We start from the raw sequence: 21,305 nt of genomic DNA on the forward strand, positions 1-21,305 counted from the left end.
CGCCATGGAATCCCAAATGATGTAATTGTACATCCTAAGCAAGGTTTATTGGTTGGAAATATGAAGCTGGAACTTACCCATCGAAGTAATCTTCCTTCTCAACAGGTCTAGTGTCTTTAAATTCTTTGGCCTGGGGGTTGTGCCTAACTGACATTGCCTGTCCCTCTCACTGGCAACTGTGACCACAAGGGATCCAGGAGGAGGGTGGGAGAACAAGTATTTATAATCCATTGGCAGAAACATAGTATTTTTCTCTGCCCTCTTTGAGGTGGGAGGAAGAGAAAATGGAGTCTGCCATAGGGACCTGACAGGATCCATAACAGTCCCTGTTGAGGGGTAGGGTCACCTTTGATGGGGCCACCATGGTCAAAATGTCAGTGAGGGTAGGAGAGGAATCTAAGAATCTTCACCTATAGCCCCAGGTTAGAAGTCACCCTCTTGGTGATCTCTAAAGTCATCCCGTGGCACCGAACTGCTCAGTCCCAAGAACACTTTGTCTGGGGAGAAGGAGGAAGAATAAGCCTGTACCAGTACCAGTCCCAGTCCCAACTCTAGGCCCAGGCTTAAGTCCTGTGTGTTGGTACTAGAGTCTGGGTCAGGTGCTGGATGGTGCGGTGGAGGGGCCCTCCTCTTGGACACAACCGAATAGGAGTGGCTGGACAGTAGTCATAATACCAGGGAAAAACCCCAAGAATTCCAGAACAGCCACTTGACCTGCATCAGCCACTGTCCTCCAGGCCAGGTGTCGGGGTAAGGGTGGGGGGGCTGTACCAAGATCCGGTGGAATTTAGGATGGGTAATGGTGGTGCCTCTTTGGCTGTGTTCAAGGTTCTGCTTAAGGAAGAGTCTTCCTGAGGAGATCATGGGATAGTGGTACCCCTAACTTCCACTGCTTAGTGCCAAGGATCTGGGGATTCGTGCCGGATGAGGGAAGTCCTCGCGAAGATAGGAGGGCCAGTTTTCCTCTGGTAGGTACCAAAGAGCCCAGTGCCAGGTATGAGCTCAGAGCCATATGCTCCCTTTTGCTCGACACACTTGGAGCTGGTGGTTTTCCCATCAGGGTTGGCGGAACTGGGAGCCTCATTAGGTCCCTCGCTGCTGCAAAGACTTCTGGGTGGAAGGTGCTGCAATACTGCTGGTGCCACAATGACCCTGCCGCCATGGCGTCAGCAGATGGTCCCGCACTGGACTCAACAACACCTGCGAGCAGGGCGGAGTTCACAGTGCCACTAGCAAAACAGGGGTGAAGGAGTGGCCCAACGCAGGTCACACTGTGCTGCACTCCTCTCATATGTCCTTGCTTGGTACCAGAGAGTGTTCCCTCTTGGACCACTGTCTCTTGTGTTTCTTTCTTGATACAGAAGAGGGGGGGAATCAGTACCAAGAAACACACGGTGCCGGAGGGATGCTTTGCACCAAAGCCGAGATGCCTGGCGCCGAGTCCAACCAGCTTGGCTCTGACACTGGTCTGACTGCAGCTTCCAATATGATAGCCTTAGCCTAGCCTGTCCTTTTTTGTACAAGGCTTGAAGTCCTGGCAGATTTGGTAAAGCTCTCATATGTGAGCCCCTCTCCCAGACACTTCAGACAGTCTGTCACCAGCATAGGCTTGCCACAGGCAGCTCAGGTTAAGAAGCCCGGAGACTGGGGCATGCCCGGCCCCAGGGGCAAAAGAAGCCCTTCTAATTTAATTTAATATACACTAATACTATCTATACTATGTACACTAATACTAGAAATTAAAACCGAAGATAACTAAACTAGAGAACAACAGGAAAAAACACTGTATGAATGCCTTGCCGAAGCAAGAAAAACTGTTCTAGCGACTGTCACAGATAAGAAGGAACTGAGAGGGTGTGGGGCCAGCCAGGCCCCTTATACTGGGGCATGAGTGTGCAGCACCAGAAGGTGCTAGAGCCGATCTGAGGGATACCACTGAGGAAAAAAATCTCTGGTGACTGTGCATGTGGCGCACACACATCTAACACGGAATGGACATGAGTAAGCACTCAAAGAACTTCATATCTATAGTTGATCAGAATTAGGACAGTTGCAGACAGACTTAATTGATTTCCTTTGCCTGAGCTGGATGAGAGAGTCAACAATTTTCTCTTGAGGTTCCAGCAAGGTTAAATCCTTTACACCTCACCTTGAGGAGGAGCTAAGGAGATTAGAATGGGTCAAGATTTGCATTTCCATTAAGGAATGTGTGATCTGAATCTTTTGGATCACAATGCTCGGAAACTACCCATTCCCAGTTGAGCAACAACTGCTAGTTACATCTAGGGGAAAACTTTGGAAGAAGCAGGCAATGCGTTTTTTGGTAGGGCAATTACAGCCTTTGATTTGAGAGTCCTGAAAAGCAGGGGAGTCCCTACTCATACTGCCTGAGGACACAAGGGAAGCTATCTGAGCAGACCCTTAAGCAGAGACTGATATTCTGATTTGTGGGGAACAGGCCAAAAAGAACGTGAAGCGGGTCATGGGTGGTTCTGGGAAAAGGTAGGATATTAAGGTGATGGTGGGGATGTTTAGACTGATCCTCAGATTCAAACAAGCTATGGAGGTAGTGGATCATTTGTGGCTTAAGAGACTGTTCCTGAGCAGAAAACTCTCAGATAAAGCAGAGGTCCAACAGTGGGAAAAAGTGAGGCTCTAGTGCTACCATCCTCACTTTAACATTATTCAATAGAAGCCATCCATTGCAGCATTTTGGGGGCTCCCATGTGGCCCATATTTGTTCTTTTGCTAACCAACCTGAGGCTTCCTCGCTATCATGGAACTGAATGTTGTGAAAGAGAGCAGGACTTAAGGCTGGAAAAACAGCTATTACGTATCAGAAGCCCCCAAAACTAAGTCATAGATGCTGAAATGGGAGGATGATGCCAACATGTGGAACTGAATATAGGAATACGATTCCTTTGACATTGCCAGCTCTTCACAACCAATGAAATGCTCAAGTGGCTAGGAATATGCTGTTAGGCTAAAGAGATCCCCAGCCTCCCTCCAACTGATCCCCTGAAGACCCTCAGTCTCTAAAGAGAGAAGATTGCAAAACTTACTAAGGAAAATAAAGCCCCCAGTGACCAAACTTCTGAAAACAGGAACAGGTGACTGGGAAGCAACCACAGTTCATTTCACCAGATGAGGCACAGAAAAGGCAACAACATTCTTGATTGTCTGAGACTTTAAAAAACAAACAGTAAAACTTAAAGTTCCAAACCAGAGGGAGCAGCAGATTCTTTTGACAGAACTGGCCCAGCACATGCACTCTCCCTACCAAAACAGAGCAGAGCTATATAGTCACTACAGATCTCAATTCATACATAAAACAGAGGATGCAGGAAAAAAGCGAAGCATTATTTAATTTGTCCTCTGCTAGCTAGCAGGCTTGAATATCTATTTCATTCCTGTCTCTAGAATCAAGAAATGTGCTTAAAAAAATTCTGCTATTAAACTGTACAACATTGCAAGCAAGAAACTCCCATTTGTGTATAAAAATCATTGCGTCCAGAAGAACATAAGGATGACCATACAGGGCTAGACCAATGGTCCATGTAGCCCAGTATTTTGTCTTCTAACCGCTGCCAATGACAGATGCTTCAGAAGGAATGAACAGAATAGGCCAATTATTGTGCGACCCAATCCCTGTCATCCACATCCAGCTTCACTCATTCAAAATCTGGGAATGCCTACAGCATGGGGTTGCATCCCTGACCATCTTGGCTAATAGCCATTGATGGACCTATTCTCCATGAAATTAGCTAATTCTTTTTTGAATGCAGTTATAGTTTTGGCCTTCACAACATCCTCGGCAATGAGTTCCACAGATGGACTGTGTGTTGTATGAAGAAATACTTCCTGTGTTTGTTTAAAACCTGCTGCCTATTAATTTCACTGGGGGACTGCTAATTCTTATGTTATGGGAAGGAGTAAACAACACTTATTTATTCACTTTCTCCACATCATTAACTATTTGATAGACCTCTATTATGTGCTCTCTTAGTTGTCTCTTTCCAAGCTCAAAATTCCCAGTCTTTTTAATCTTACCTCATATGTTCGATTTTGCTGTCCCCGTCTGGGGCAGTGGGGCTTGAGCTTTGCGCCCCCCTCCCCGGTTTGGTGGGGCTCGGGCTTTGGTTTTGCCTCCCCCATGCTCCCCACCACCACCACACACACTCTGGGGGCAGTGGGGCTCAGACTTCAGCCTTCTCTCCTGGGGTCATGTAGTAATTTTTGTTGTCAGAAGGGGGTCACAGTACAATGAAGTTTGAGAACGCCTGGTCTATCCCTTTCCTAATTGTTTCTAACATTCTGTTAGCTTTTTTGACTGCTGTCACACACTGAGCAGATGAATGCAGAGAACTATCCACGATGACTCCACTGTCTCTTGAGCAGTAACAGTTAATTTAGCCCCCATCACTCCCTATGTATAGTTGGGATTATGTTTCCAGTGTGCGCTACTTTGCATTTATCAACACTGAATTTCATCTGCCACTGTTGCCCATGTCGCAGCCCTAAGGCCTCTATTCTAACATGGCATCTGTATGGCCAATTGTCGGTCATCTAAAGGTCACAGTAGTACTGTGTGCAGCACCGTAGTATGGTGTGCAACATTAGAGTGCCATGTGCAGTTTCCCGCTCTTTTGCCTGATCACTTAGGGGTCAGGCTAGTGTCGTGTGCAGCTTCCTGCTTTTCTGCCTGGTAACCCAGGGACCAGGATAGAGCTGTGTGCATAACACCAGCGTGCCGTGAGCAAAGGGGCCCAATCTGACCAATCGTAGTTCAGTTCAAAGGGTCGGATTAGGGGTGTGTGCAAAACCATGCTAGTGTGCTGGGTGCAGCTTCTAGTAGCTTCTAGTGTGCCGTGTGCAGATTCTATTTACGTAGAGGGCAACAGCTCAGAACCTGGAGGGCGTGGGAGCTAGGGATCAATCAGATTTTGGCAAGTGTAAAAGAGCCTTTGAATAAAACCACGCCTCATGCCAGGATCTGCAGGAGTATCCACGTGCTGACTGACGGACCTGATCAACCCTTCAGCCAGGGGTCTCCTCCGGATATAGCCGGCTTGGGACGTGTTGTTTATTGCTTTTTCAACGTTATCTTCCACGGATTCGGTATGCTCCTGGTGTCTGTGCTGCTGGTCAGCTGCGCCTGGAATACGGTACTTGCCCTCTAGCTTTCTGTGCTTTGCCTAGCCTCTTCTCTTTTTTCCTCTCTTATTTGGTACAGAACTGTATATATTGTTATCTGACAAAAAGTTGTGTATATATGGTATATAAGAACTGAGCTGTTGTAATAACTGCTATTGAAGTTAATTGGTGTATTTGATAGTACTATTTGGTTAGTGTGCACACAGTTCACTTAATTTGGTGTATTCGTTTACTTTTTTAAAGAGCAGTTGATTTTTGAAGTATTTGGTTCTTTGTTAATGAATGTAAATAGCTTGCTTCAAGTTGTGTAAAGGTTTCTTGTTCTAATAGTATTGCTAGTTGGTAAAAGTGCTCTTCCCCAGCCCAAGTTGTGGTTTTCTCCCTGTTAATAAACGGCCACGTGGTGTTTTGAATTTCCAGTCTGTCTGGTCTTAATTTTCCTCTCTCAATTAAAAAATTCACCGAACCCACATTAGGGAACGGACAGCCCAGTCATCCAGTTTTGAGAAATCACTTTGTAACTCTTCACAGTTCTTTGAACGTCAATATCCTAAGTAATTCTCTATTACCTGCAAATTTTGCCACCTCACTGCTTACCCAGATCATTTATGAAAATGTTGAACAGCATTGGTCCCAATAAGAATCCCTGGGGGACACCACTATAAGAGGACCTTCCTTCTTATCCCATGAGTGCTTATTTTGCTTAAGAGCCTTTGATGAGGGACCTGGTCAAAGGCTTTCTGAAAATCCAAGTACACTATTATCCACTGCATGCCCCTGTCCATGTTTACTGACCTTCTCAAAGAATTCTAATAAATCGGTGAAGCATGATTTCCCTTTACAAAAGCAATGTTGACTCTTCCTCAACAAATCACATTCATCTATGTGTCTGATAATTCTGTTCTTTACTATAGTTTCAATCAATCTGCCTGGTACTGAAGTTAGGCTTACTGGCCTATAAATCACCAGGACTGCCTCTGCAGCCTGTTAAAAAAAATTGGCATTATATTAGCTACTGTCCTGTCATCTGATACAGAGGCTGATTTACGCAATAGGTTACATACCACAATGAGTAGTTCAGCAATTTAATATCCGAGTTCTTGAAGAACTCTTGGGTGAATATCATCTGGTCCTGGTGACTTACTGCTGTTTAATTTATGAATTTGTTCCAAAACCTCCTCTACTGACACCTCAATCTGGGACAGTTCCTCACATCTGTCATCTAAAAAGACTGACTCAGGTGTGGGAATCTTCTTAACACCCTCTGACGTGAAGACCAAAGCAAAGAATTCATTTAGCTTCTCCATAATGGCAGTATCTTCCTTAAGTGCTCCTTTAGCACCTTAGATCATCCACTGGGGCCCCACTGATTATTTGGCAGGCTTCCTGCTTCTAATATATTTAATTCATTTGCTGTTAGTTTTTGAGTCTTTTGCTAGCTGCTCTTCAAATTCTTTTTTGGCCTGCCTAATTATCTTTTACACTTTTACACTTCATTTGGCAGAATTTATGTTTCTTTCTATTTTCCTCAGTAGGATCCGACTTACAATTTTTAAAGGATGCCTTTTTGCCTCTAATTGCTTCCTTTACTTCATTGTTTAGCCATGGTGACATTTTTTTGGTTCTCTGAACTTACAAATGTGGAAGTATATACAAAAAAAACCTGCATTCAAAAAGAAAACAACATAAAACTTTAGAGCCTACAAGTCCACTCAGTCCTACTTAGTCTGCCAATCACTCAAACAAGTTTGTTTACATTTGCGGGAGATAATGCTGCCTGCTTCTTGTTTACAATGTCACCTGAAAGTGAGAACAGGTATTTGCACAGTACTGTTGTAGCTAGTATCGTAAGATATTTACATGCCACATGCACTAAAGATTCATATGTCCCATCATGCTTCAACCACCATTCCAGGGGACATGCATCCATGCTGATGATGGGTTCTGCTTGATAACCATCCAAAGCAATGTAGACTCATTTTCATCATCATGAGTCAGATGCCACCAGCAAAAGGTTGATTTTCTTTTTTGGTGGTTTGTGTTCTGTAGTTTCCACATCAAAGTATTGCTCTTTTAAGACTTCTGAAAGCATGCGCCACACCTCCACCCTCTCAGATTTTGGAAGGCACTTCAGATTCTTAAACTTTGGGTTTAGTGCTGTAGCTATGTTTAGAAATTTCACACTGGTACTTTCTTTGCATTTTGTCTAATTTGCAGTGAAAGTGTTCTTAAAATGAACAACAGGTGCTGGGCTATCATGCAAGACCGCTATAACATGAAACATATGGCAGAATGCGGGTAAAACAAAGCAGGAGACAAACAGTTCTCCCCTAAGGAGCTCAGTCATAAATTTAATTAACGCATTATTTTAACAGGCGTCATCAGCATGGAAGCATGTCCAGGAATGATGGCCGAAGCGTGAAGAGGCATATGAATCTTTAGCACATCTGGCACATAAATATCTTGCGATGCCAGCTACAACAGTGCCATGCGAATGCCTCTTCTCACATTGTAATTAAGAAGTGGGCAACATTATCTCCTGTAAATGTAAACAAATTTATTTCTCTTAGCAATTGGCTGAACAAGAAGTAAGACTGAATGGACTTGTAGGATCTAAAGTTTTACATTGTTTGTTTTTGAGTGCAGTTATGTAACAAAAAAACCTACATTTGTAAGTTGCACTTTCATGATAAAGAGATTGCACTACAGTACTTAGTATTTTTCAATTCACCTCATACATTTATTTTATCATTTTTACAGTGCAAATATTTGTAATAAAAATAATATAAAGTAAGCACTGCACACTTTGTATTCTGTGTTGTAACTGAAATAGATATATTTGAAAATGTAGAAAAACATCCAAAATATTTAATAAATTTCAGTTGGTATTCTATTGTTTAACAGTGTGAAAATTGGGATTAATTTTTTTGAGTTAATCGCATGAGTTAACTGCGATTAATCGACATCCTATTTTTTACATATGTGTGTGTGTGTGTGTGTGTGTGTGTGTAAGTAATTAAAAAAACATACACTGAAGAAAGCAAATATTTTGTGATTGGGTGGAAGAGTAAATGAATATCACCCCCCACACAATCTCAACTGCCAGAGAAGGGCAGAAAAACCTCGCTGGAATCATCTTCCAACAAGGGAACTGCAAATCATAAATCATATGACTGAAATGAGCATGGGATGCAGGGTACCTAGGATACGTAAGCAAAGCACCACCACTGTACCATATATTATTTCATTTAAAAACACTTAGAGTCTGTTTAAAATGCTCATTTAACTACCATGCATTTCATAATTTGAGAAAGCCCTTGACAATGTGCAAACCTGGATGGATAAAGTGCAAATTAAAAACAGGCATAACTTGGCATGAGATGATCTCTTCATGGATATAAATATTGTTATGCTCCAGTATGTGTGAAGTTTCCAAGGCACACTGACACAATTGTAAGGAATTTCCTAACTTAATGTTATCACCATATTTAGCACTGTTTATTCTTCATTTACAAGGTTTAAAAAAAAACCAAAGCATATTTCTAGGACCGGATAGGCACGTTGCAACACAACAGAACAGAAATATTTTAGGTTAACCCCATAAATCCTAGAATATTTGATTTTTAAAAAGATGTATTTTCTACTATTCTATATTTTGAGTGCCAGGAGGGACTTGGAACTCTATAAAACGAACATGCTCAATCTCTAGTCTCATTACTCAACAGTAACCCTTTTGCCAAGACTGGAACAGTATTGACTTGCTTCCGTCAATTATCTTTGGCAGTGCTCTTATGTGAAATTTGGAAGAAAGAAACTAGAGAGAAGACTGTTTTCAGTGGTAGCGAAAAGGATATTTCAAGGGAAATAAGGTATTTTTAATTGGTAATGTTCTCTTCACATCCTTGCTTTAAAGGAAATCACAAAGATAAATGTTTTCTTGTATTTGACTAGGGTAGTAGAAGTGGATGGGAGACTTAGACTCACTTCTCAACAGCCCCTAGTAACCATAGCTGATGTCAATTCACTTAGCCTCAGTAGCAGAGATGCCAGATAGGAACATCTTCATGAACAGGCAAGTAGAGCCAAGAGCATGACCTGGCATGCTATAAAGAGAATTTTGAAGTGGCGTTGGAAGAAGAATCATGAAAGATCATATATATAAAAGAGGAATCAGACATTTGCCACTTAGCTGAAACAGAAAACTGATGGAGAGAATTTATTATAACATCAATTATCTTATGGCCAGTTACTTTGATAGCTGTGCCCCACCAATAGCCACACACGGCGCCCAGGAAAGTAGAGCAGCACTGAGGACCTCTTGAGATCTGGTGGACAGGAAGAAAACCTGTCACAGGGAGAGGAATTTCACAGTCCTATTGTGACTAATATTAGAAAATTTGTGGGAAGGTAGAAGAGTCCCTTTATCAGATAGAAATTAAATTATTTCCTGTCAATCCTATAGGCTTAATTCAAGGCAACATACCAAGGGTGCAAGGCAATGTCTACCAAAAGCTCTAAATTCCTGCCCTTGCTATTTAAAAAGTGGTTGGTCACTGACAACACTGTCACTATGCAGGATATAATCATGGACAAAACACCGGATTTACTCTTCGTCTCATGAACTATATGAGGCTGCAGAATAATCTCAGCACATAATCTTCAATTCATGGAATACAGATAGTGGCACTTAACCCTCCTTTCCAAACATGTCTTTCCTCAGAGGTCAACAAAATATGAAGACAATTTACAAAAGACATAGGGTCTGTGATGGAACGCTCTGAAAGTGTAAGAAACAGCATCAGAATGTTTGGTATTTATGTTGTTCTCATGAATGAGGTTGTTCTCATGTATGAGGTTGGTTCGCAATATGTTGATCAGCAGATAAATTCTGAATTTTGGGGAGTCTGAGGAGGACTGCTTCAGCACAGGAACAAAATCTCTCTCATTGCAAAGAACTGTCAATTTATTTCTCAGATCAATCTGATCAGATTTAACACTTCTGTGGGAACAGAGTGCAAGCAGAAGGGAAGAGATATATATCCTCTTGTCAAGGTTCCTTCCCCACTCTGAACTTTAGGGTACAAATAGCTTAGATCTGGTAACTCTGCCACTATCCAGAAATTTCAGTGTCTGGAGCACTTCTTGTTCCCCCTAAAACCTTCCCCTCCCTGGGCAGCCTTGAGAGGCTTCACCAGTTCCCTGGTGAACACAGATCCAAATCCCTTGGATCTTAAAACAAGGAGAAATTAACCATACCCCTCCTTTCCCCCACCAAACCTTGGTGAGTCCAGATCCAATCCCCTTGGATCTTAAAACAAGGAAAAATCAATCAGGTTCTTAAAAAGAAAGCTTTTAATTAAAGAAGTAAGGTAAAAATCATCTCTGTAAAATCAGGATGGAAAATACTTTACAGGGTAATCAGATTCATATAGCCCAGAGGAACCCCCTCTAGCCTTAGGTTCAAAGTTACAGCAAACAGAGGTAAAATCCTCTCAGCAAAAAGGAACATTTACAAGTTGAGAAAACAAAAATAAGACTAACACGCCTTGCCTGGCTGTTACTTACAAGTTTGAAACATGAGAGACTGATTCAGAGAGATTTGGAGAGCCTGGATGGACGTCTGGTCCCTCTTAGTCCCAAGAGAGAACAACAACCAAAACAAAGAGCACAAACAAAGACTTCCCTCCACCAAGATTTGAAAGTATCTTGTCCCCTTATTGGTCCTCTGGTCAGGTGTCAGCCAGGTTTACTGAGCTTCTTAACACTTTACAGGTAAAAGAGACATTAACCCTTAACTATCTGTTTATGACACCTCTATTAACTGATTTTCACTCCATTTGGATTAATGAAATTCTGGATGTGTTTAGGACATTAATTATAGCCAGCCACCAGTGAAATGAAGCTGTGTCTTTCATGGCAGATTAAAAGACACAAGCTGGCCCTTTTCTATCTTTTGAGAGTTAAGGTCCTTTTTCAGGAGAGTAAGCCACTGAATATGCTTACATAGAGGATAGTTGTTTAAACATTGTTTACTCAAGAAACAATCTGTGGAGTTTAATAACCTTTCACATGATCATCCTGTCCTGAACTTCCTTTCTTGAGAAGATAATCAACAGGGTGATGTGCCAGTTCCAGCTAAACCAGTACTCCATTATTGTTTAATCTTATCAGTTTTAGTTCAGATGAGGGCATAGAACTGAGAGTGTATGGATGATTTACTTCTAGCAAAGAACAAACAAACTGGCCCTGCTGAGTACTAATCAACAGCTTTTGATATCGAATACAAGGCATTGTTTACTTACCTACAAGATTTTGTGGTATCATACAAAATAGCATCTTAGAAGGCTCCTGCTTCTCACAGAAAAAGAGGTTACCAGAGCAGTTGGAGGCCCTGCAACTGGAACTAATTTCCTGGGTGTCCCACCCAAGTGAAAACATAACTTCTAGAGAACAATGCTGTGTTTGTTTTGTTTAGCATTGGATTAACTTTTGTGCATGTTTCAATACCTGCAGCTGAAATGTCTTGCTGCCTTGGCTACAGGGTGTATAGTAATTCATATCATAATTTTTCAGGAAGAACATCTGACAGCTTAATTATAGCTGTACCGAGGCTTCTGTTCTTATATTTAAAGGCATATTTGGGCATTAAGTTGAGCAGGTCATCATTTGGGTGTCAGACTATGATGCTTGTATGACTGTTTAGCAAACGAGAATGGATTTCGTTGAACACACTAGTCACTGTTATGTTGATAAGGGGAAGAATTTGGCCCAAGTGAAAGGATGTTTAATAATAGCCTTGTTACTGTTACAACATTAAATATTTAAGCAGAGTCCAGAGTTTTCTGTAAAGTTATCGCTAGCTACCCCAATTGTAACTACTATAATCAAAACCTTTTAACAAACATATGAGGGGGAGGGAAGGGGCAAATTCACACAAAAGGGGGAAAAAACAAAAGGACAGATAGAAAAATACATTTTCTCTGTTTTCTTTTTGCTTGCAACCAATAGGGCTGAGAAATTGTAGGCACAGCACTGTCTTGATAGCTACTCTGAAACCTGGCAAACTTATCAACCTCAGGATTTTTAAGGCATTACTTTGAGCTTGTCTCTAAGGTCACAAGATTGCAGCAGTATTGCAAGCAGGTGGAGATGTCTTGGCTGGCTATGCTGAACTCTTACTAGATGGATGAGAAAAAAAGACAGGAGAAAACACTGAGAAGGAAAATAACACACTAAGGAGAGGGTAAAAGCAGGAGCTTAAGATCACATCCTAGATGTTGTTCATGATTTAGCCAAAGCCAACGAAGGTGGTAATATAATCTGGTGCGCTCTCTCTTACTTTGCCTGGTCGAGACAAAAGGACCAGTGGTGTTATGCAACACCCTAAAGTGGGTTCCAGCAGACAGATGTGAGCACTGCTCCTTCCAATCCAGCTCCCCCGCACACCTCATTGTCCTACTAACTCTTTCAATTGCTCCCAAATAAGCAGGATCCACAAATTGTGCCAACTTCATCTCATCAAAGTTACTCAATCAAAAATACATTTTGGTTATTTAAAATATAAACATTGCTTTGTATTTCTAGAATGTTTCAGCTTTATGTTATGCCAAACCACGATGTTACAGGAGCCTTGAAGACTCCTAATCAATTTTCTTAGCCAGAAACACATCTATTTGTTCCAGTTTCTCTCTCTAGAATTTTTGCTTACTTTTATACATTATATATACAGGTTAATTGGACTTTTGTTATGCTGGACAATTTAGCATGCAGAACTCTGCATAACATCAGTAGAGGCTGCAAGAGGATTAAAAGTGAAAAGATCAGAGTGCATGTGCCAACTCAACTTTCTTCTCTCAGACCCTGCAGAGGACCCTGATATCCCCATCCCATCTTAAAGAAACTCATGTCTAGCACCACGGTAGCTGCCTCATCCCCAACATAAGACACCTTAATTGAGACTACAAGTCTATCGTGAGGCCCAAACATAACAGTTAAGGGCACTATTTCAAACCCCACAAAAATAAAGGGAATCCTGATGCTACGAAATATTTTTGTGGTTATATATTTTGGTTTAGTGAGACCCAGGAGCTGAAACTGTTATGGGTGGAGCTTTTAGTCACTGAAGTAATATATTTAGCAACAAATTCTAGAAGGCTTTAACATTTCATCCATAGTACTTCCAATTAAGCTCTATCGATTTCTTACAACTTATTTAACATAAGGGTTTTAAAAATGCATTTCAGAGCACAACATACAACCTCTTGGAATTTAGAGGGGGCAGTTTCTACCTGCTGGGCTTCATCTCAGTGTTCAGTACTGTCAAATAAACAAAACCAAGAAGTTTGGTTTCTATTTTATTTGTAAACCATACTGTATCAATTTCCAGTATGGAATAAAAACGAGCAGGTGAGCATACCCCACAAGAATGACTAAGAGCGGGATAAATAAAAGGGGGTGGGGAGTAGCTTTTTATGGACACCTAGCCAACCGGTTAGCTATAAAATCTCACTTGGTAATTGTTCTCTACTTCCTTTACCTGTTAAGGGTTAAAAAGTCTCCCTGAATAGGTAAATGGAAGTGAGTAGGCACCTGATCAAAAGCGCCAATGGGAAGGCTAGAACTTTTTAAAATTAGGAAAAAAACTTTTCCTTTGTCTATCTGTGTTGTTCTCCCAGAGAGCAGAGACAGGGCTGAAACTATGCTGTAAAAAGCTTTAGGCCAGGTATGAAAAGCCATCAGATCATACCTAGAAACTACTAATTTGAAACCAGAGATATATAAATAGATCAGGAAATGTCCAGGAAGACGCAGTTAAGTTTCTCTCTTTTATTTCTTTATGGCTTGTGGACTCCTCTGTGCTAACCTCCAAATGCTTTTGTTTTACTTGTAACCATTAAGTTGGACCTCAAGAGAGGTAACTTGATGCTTAATCCTTGTAATTGTTTTTTTTTAATCTAGCAAAAAGCCTAAATTCCAAATGTATTTTATTTTTATTTTTAATAAAATTTACCTTTTCTAAGAACAGGATTTGATTTTTGAGTCCTAATAGGTTTGTGCCTATGTTGTTCTTTCTCAGCTCTTCCCGGAGGGCTTGAGGGTACCCCACAGGAAGGAATTCCCAAGTGCACATTCCTGGGTTCTCAAAGGGTTTTTTTTGCACTTGGGTGGTGGCAGCATCTACCAATCCAAGCTCAGAGAAAAGCTGTAACCTTGGGAGTTTAATACAAGCCTGAAGTGGCCAATATTAATTTTTAGAATCCTTTTGCTCCCCATCCCCTGCACTCAAAGTGCCAGAGTGAGGAACCAGACTTGACAAAGAGGTTCTCATCTGATTCTTATTGTAAATTGATCCAGCCAAGTCTGTCTGATCCATGAACCACTGCAAAACCTTTGAGTTATTTTTAAACCGTGATTTGCAAGTTTGTTCTTTTCTTAAATTAAGACTTTAAGACGTTTTAAAAACACTTGATCATAGAAGCCAAATACCTCCAGAGCTAGTAAATGGAAATCAAAAAGAGCTGTTGAAGTGAACCGTATCTGTACTTTATTTTTTCCAACTCTTTTGTGTTTAAATTCCTTGCCATGATGCTACATTTTCAACTGAATTTCTGTTAACAAAAAAGTTGATTCCTGTGGATATGCACTCTATGACCAAACATTCAAATAAAGACAACCTGTTTGTTTCATTTCACCATGAAACCAAAAATTATACATTCAAATAAATTAGTTTCTTAGGCCAGGTGATATAATCACAACCCATTCAGAAAAATCAAAGTTACTTCAAGAGGATGCATGCTTGACTCCCAAAAAATGAGTGCCCACATAGCAAATTGAGGACTGGAAAAATCCAGGGGTTTGACAGCTTGCAGTGAGTAAAATGATGCACACAGGTCAGGGTTAGGGTATTACTGAAGACATCTGGAAGATGAAGAAGTGGGATTTTGCCACAGGAGAGCATTTATATGAATGTTTTGTATAAGCAAAGCTTTGAGAAAGGAAAAAAGTATTCAATCCCTTTTTTAGGCCTTTCATACCCCATAGTGTTAGCAGTAGCTTTCCTCCTACTACTAGATGATTGAAGGCAAACCAGATTTTTTGTCCTGACTGGTGTTTAACACTGCATACTGAGTCTCTCTCAAAGCTATAGCTTTCAAAGATATAAAATATTAAATTTCTTTTAAAGCAAAATACTTAATCCTGTTACAAAATAAATATTTGTTATGGGGCCTTTAATTATTGGCAACAAGTGAAGGGACACCTTAAATCAGTGGTTCTTAACCTGGGGTGCATGCACCCCATGGGGGTGCGAGATGCCCTTTCTGGGGGTGCAAGACATGCCAGATTTTTTTAGAAGGTAAATCATCGAAAACACAAATTAAGCACAGGCACATAAGTACAACTACTTTGTTTCATCCAACCTATGTATTAACATTATACATTTTTTAACAATCATGTATCTAGGTTTAAGGGTGTGAAAACATATTTTGATTTTTGATAAAGGGGGGCGAGAACATATTTTGAGAACCAAAGGGGTGCAGGCTGCAGTAAAGGTTAAGAACCACTGCCTTAAATGCTACTACTCCTCAGATATAGTTCTCTGTGGGAGGGTCAGTTGGAGGGACCTCAAAGTTCAAGGAAGAAAATGATCAGAAAGTTTCTCTCTTTTTGGTCTTCTTATCTCGCAATCTTAACAATGAGATGCTCACAGCAGAAAAGGCGAGGAGGGAGGATGATTAAATCAAAAGTTATATAAACATAGTGTCAGTGTAGACCGTGTTCCGTAGGACTCTTTGCCCAAGTACTGCATCCCTAGTACCTCAAGAATATGTGGATCAAGAACTTTACTGCTGCTTGCATATTTCTTCATCAGAAGCAGCTGAATCTTTCCATCCACTGGAAAGAATTGCAAAGTTTTTGGATAGCATTTATGTTCCCCAATACATAGATCCCTTTACCAACAAAGCTTTCTTGCCCTGACCACTGGCTAGTAAAAAGCTCCAGGGGTGAAATCCTGGCTCTGCTGAAGTGAGTTGTAAAGCTCCCATTGACTTCAATGGGGTTAAGATTTCACCTTAAGTGCAGTGCAGTCAACCTTCTGTAACCTTCAGCCATTTTAGGAAGATTTTATCTTCCCTCTGCATGGCTACTACATGCCAGTCCATCTCTTTAGGATTCACTGATGAATTTCTGATGGGACAAAAGGAAAATGCCTGCACATATATGCAATTACTCTCAAATAATTAAGTCTTTCCTTGATATTAAGCACAGAAGAGGAAAATATGGATGGGTGAATGGCCAGACTTAGACACTTTCCTTAAGATCTTAGTTTTTCTGCCCTATTTGCTTCCTTCTCATGACTAAAGAATGTCATTGATGCTGGGGTTAGCAAGGACTATAACCTGCTTGTCAAACATTGCTTGGTGGAAAACAAAGAGGAAGTGTGCTCTAACTAGGTAGTGCTTTTCTTTGATTCTGCATAAATAATCTTTGTCACTTGGGATTCTAGATGTGCTCCTTATCGTCAAAAACTGGATGAGGATTCCTCCCTGGTTATGAAAAACTATCCTGGGCTTCAATTCAGTCTTATTTCAGAGATTGAACTTCTTTGCCCTCTACAGAGCCTGCAGGTGAGAGGCTATGGACAACAACTCCATTCATTATTCTTTAAGAAAATGAATGGCCAGGAGCAAGGAAAGGCTGTAGGAATGGGAGGTACTCACAGACCACATATACAAGTACTAAGAGCTTGATCACCACCCACTTATGTCGGTAAAACTTACGTGGCGTAGTGCCATAAATTACACTGACCTAAGTGCCGGTGTTGACAGCACTATGTCAGCAGAAGAGCTTCTCACAGAAGGGGTTTTATTATGCTGACAGGAGAGCTCTCTTCTATCAGCACAGAGCGTCTTCACCAGACACACTACAGCAGCACAGCGTCATCAGTTCAGCTATGCCACTGTACCGCTTCTAGTGAAGACTAGCCCTAAGACTACCGAGAATGTAAAATATCAGCCACAGACATAAAAGGATGAATGAACAATTCTGTGGGGTAGAATGACACTCCACACTAGTAGAGATACTAAGGGTTGGTTACAACTATTCTAATACAATAGCCTATGAAGACAGAAAATAAATTTGGTAGAGAGAACAAAAAGATTATCTTTATGCAATCAGGAAAAACCAAAGGCATGGCAAAGTAGCTTTGGAATAACGGACATTAAAAAGAGAACATTCTTTGGTTGAGTTTAAAACAAAAATCTATTGATGTTTTGTTTTAGCTGACATGTCCACAGATTCTCACTAATACTTCCTAATAAACTGACTGAAACTGAGTAGTAAAGGATGGCTGTATCTATATTACTGCTAGGTTGCCAAAAATTACAAGTTATTGGATTTTTATACTCTTCCCCCACTGTACCAAACAAACTACTGAAGTGCTATTCTTCTCTGAAGTACCAAGATTAAGGCCACAAGACTCTTGTTTTAAAGGCTATGAACAAGACATAAATGAATAAAGAACAGGATGTTGGGCATATCTATCTCCAGTGGCAGGTATAGAATCATAGAATATCAGGGTTGGAAGGGACCTCAGGAGGTCATCTAGTCCAACCCCCTGCTCAAAGCAGGACCAGTTCCCAACTAAATCATCCCAGCCAGGGCTCTGTCAAGCCTGACCTTAAAAACGTCTAAGGAAGGAGATTCCACCACCTCCCAAGGTAACCCATTTCAGTGTTTCACCATTCTCCTAGTGAAAAAGTTTTTCCTAATATCCAACCTAACCTCCCCCACTGCAACTTGAGACCATTACTCCTTGTTCTGTCATCAGGTACCCACTGAAACAGTCTAGATCCATTCTCTTTGGAACCCCCTTTCAGGTAGTTGAAAGCAGCTATCAAATCCCCCTATTCTTCTCTCTGCAGACTAAAATAATCCCAGTTCCCTCAGCCTGTCCTCGTAAGTCATGTTGCTCCAGCCCCCTAATCATTTTTGTTGCCCTCCGCTGGACTCTTCCCAATTTTTCGACATTCTTCTTGTAGTGTGAGGCCCAAAACTGGACACAGTACTCCAGATGAGGCCTCACCAATGTTGAATAGAGGGGAATGATCATGTCCCTTGATCTGCTGGCAATGCCCCTACTTATACAGCCCAAAATACCGTTAGACTTCTTGGAAACAAGGGCACACTGTTGACTCATATCCAGCTTCTCGCCCACTGTAACCCCTAGGACCTTTTCTGCAGAACTACTGCCTAGCCATTCGGTTCCTAGTCTGTAACAGTGAATGGGGTTCTTCAGTCCTAAGTGCAGGTGCAGTATGTTGGTGAATAGGACAGTACCAAATCAGCCCAAGGACAACTGTCTCACAAACAAGCGGAGTGACTTCACATACAAGATTAAGACAAACAGGTGGCTCCTATGTTACACTTCAGCCAAAAGTCAACTTACCTGGTTTGGCGGAAAATGCTATGGAGAGCACCAACTCCAGTAAAATCAGACAAAATGCTGACTTAGTTGGTTAAAAATGGCAAAATAATAAAAACTATTAAGAGATTGTTACATCTCTTACTCAGGTTCTGTGATTAAATACTGGCCCAATAATCAAGTCATGGTATCAAGCAGAGGGAGGAAGGCCCTACTGTTGACAAATATTCCAAATGTTTAATCAACTTCATTTCACTTTAGACAGGTTCACAATATGCAAAGAATATTGAAACATTTTTAAAAACTAAGTCCCTTACCTTTTACATCTGCTTGAAACTGTCCTAGAGGATTCCTACAAGAAATTGAAAGAACAAAAGGAAAATATAACTTCACGCTTTTCATTAAATACACTAATGCTTTTATGAACACTCAATCATCTCGCATACAAGCAATTTACAAATAATTAAAAATTAGAATTGCAATTTCAGATCAAGATAATCATTTAGCTTTAATATTATCCTGTCTATGATCTACCAGTGCAAAAGTAGCAGGTAGTAACTATAGGGTGGGGTGGGAAGAAGAAGAAAGGGCCCCACAGCAAAGGTAGAGCCAAAATTTTGACGAGAAATCCAGACCGCTGCCTCATCCATGTGCTGCAAAATCCAGAGCCCTGTCTCACTCAGATGTTAAGGGGCAGGGTCTGAAATTTCTACAAGGAAACTCTTTCTAGACCCCAACTGGAAGTTTTTCATTTCAGCCTTTGGTTAGCAGAAATCATATAAATTTGAAGACCCTTCCAGAATGGGTAGATAGATATCTCTCCATTATTCTACCCTTCCTTCTCAAAACTCCAGTGTCCGTTTCTACTGTTGCTCCTAGGTTTGTCAAAGGACAGCTGAGTGAAACTGCTACGATTCTTTAGGGCCATTGCTGAACGACAAAAGTAAAACTCATCAGTGTTTTAATTTCATTTTGTAACTGCTGAGCAGCAATGCTGAAGTATTCTGTCTGCAGACTCAGTAAGACAGTACTGTGTTCATTTGCATTCAGTTCATGTTTGCAAGATTATCTTCATATATTTCTAGACAGTAGTTCAAATGTTGCAAAATGTATGTTTGAGCTTCGAACTTGACAGAATCAGCTTTGTGCTCATCACTGGTTCATGGTTTTATTTTACTTTAAAAAAAAATCTACTTTTCTTAATACAAGCCATGAACATGTTTGCTTTTTTCCACCGCTGCTATACAATGGATGCAGGTTTTTACTAAGTGGTCTACAACGCTGCTTAGGCCCGTTTTTCTTTAGTGTTACAGTTAAATTTAGAACTTGCCAATATAACAGCTTTCTACATCTCAAGCAGTCCCAAGATTCAGAGTTTCTGTTTACTTACCTAATTTTTTCAATTAACGGAGTTTTATTTTTCTTTAATGTTCACAGCATTCAGCTTAGAACAGGGGTTAGCAACCTTTCAGAAGTGCTGTGTCGAGTCTTCATTTATTCACTCTAATTTAAGGTTTTGCGTGCCAGTAATACATTTTAACATTTTTAGAAGGTCTCTTTCTATAAGTTTATAATATATAACTAAACTATTGTTGTATGTAAAATAAATAGGGTTTTAAAAATGTTCAAGAAGCTTCATTTAAAATTAAATTAAAATGCAGAGCCCCCCGACTGGTGACCAGGACCCAGCAGCATGAGTGCCACTGAAAATCAGCTCGCGTGCTGCCTTCGGCACACGTGCCATAGGTTGCCTACCCCGGCTTAGAACATTTATTTTTTATGACCTTGAAACCGTATCTCTTGCAGCAACAACACTTCAAATTGGGTATTTTTAACTGATATTTTGGTCCATCAACCACAGCTGTGATACCTCTAGCACAGAGATGCATCCTCTGGGTGGTGAAAGGGTGTAACCAACTTGGGGAAACCCAGAAGGTTGCAATGAATAACAGAATAAGGTGCTGAGAACCAACAGTATGAAGGAGGATGGCCAAACAAAAAATACCAGACTGACCACATTATGATTAAAAGGCACAGATGGCACTTCTATGGGCTAACATCCAACAGTGACCGAGTAGAAAAGTAATAATGAAACTTCTAGCAGGAAAAATTAAGATTAAGTGAAAGTGAGAGAGAGAGATGGTGCAACTGGAGTCAAATTTGATCTTGATAAATTAAAGGATAGCTCTGTGAGGGAGGAATACAAGGTAGCGCTTGCCAGGCATTTCAGGCTATTAATTTGCGATGATGAAGAAATCTCACTACAGACTGGATGGAAAATATTCAAGGAAGCAATACAAAACAGCAAAGGAAGTTACTGGAATGTATAAGCAAACAAAAGCTGCACAAAGAAGGAAACAAGAATTACAGGAAAAGTGTGAACAAGCTAAGAATGCTGGGAAGGTGAAAATAGTAAAAGCATTATGTAAAGTGGAGAAATCAAAGATTGGACAAGCAAAGGTTTTGGAAAGAAGACGCTCAAGAACTAGAAAAGGGATCAAGAAAACAAGTTATAAACAATATACAAAAAGGTGAAATTATGTGAAAACCCAATCAGGTTAATGATGCAAGTGGTGAAGAAGGCTGCCAGTGAATGGACAACAAATGCCAAAGAGTTGCTGGAAACCTGGAAGGAACATTTTGACAAAGTGCTGAACTGTGCATTTCACCCAGAAGCAAGCATTCTAGATATGCAAGACGAACAGGGCAGCTTGCAAGGCAGAATGGA

The 21,305-nt window shown here is 40.8% G+C and overlaps 1 protein-coding gene across 1 annotated transcript in view; it reads right to left on the minus strand.

Annotated features, from left to right (window-relative positions):
• Positions 1-21,305, minus strand: part of PAWR (pro-apoptotic WT1 regulator) — a 152,518-nt gene that overhangs the window by 15,221 nt on the left and 115,992 nt on the right. The window contains exon 4 of the mRNA XM_032798955.1: positions 18,895-18,929. Within this exon, the coding sequence (XP_032654846.1) occupies positions 18,895-18,929 (35 nt within the window). The remainder of the gene's footprint in view (positions 1-18,894; positions 18,930-21,305) is intronic.

This window comes from Chelonoidis abingdonii, chromosome 1 (assembly GCF_003597395.2).
Source record: "Chelonoidis abingdonii isolate Lonesome George chromosome 1, CheloAbing_2.0, whole genome shotgun sequence".
Lineage (NCBI taxonomy): Eukaryota > Metazoa > Chordata > Testudines > Testudinidae > Chelonoidis > Chelonoidis abingdonii.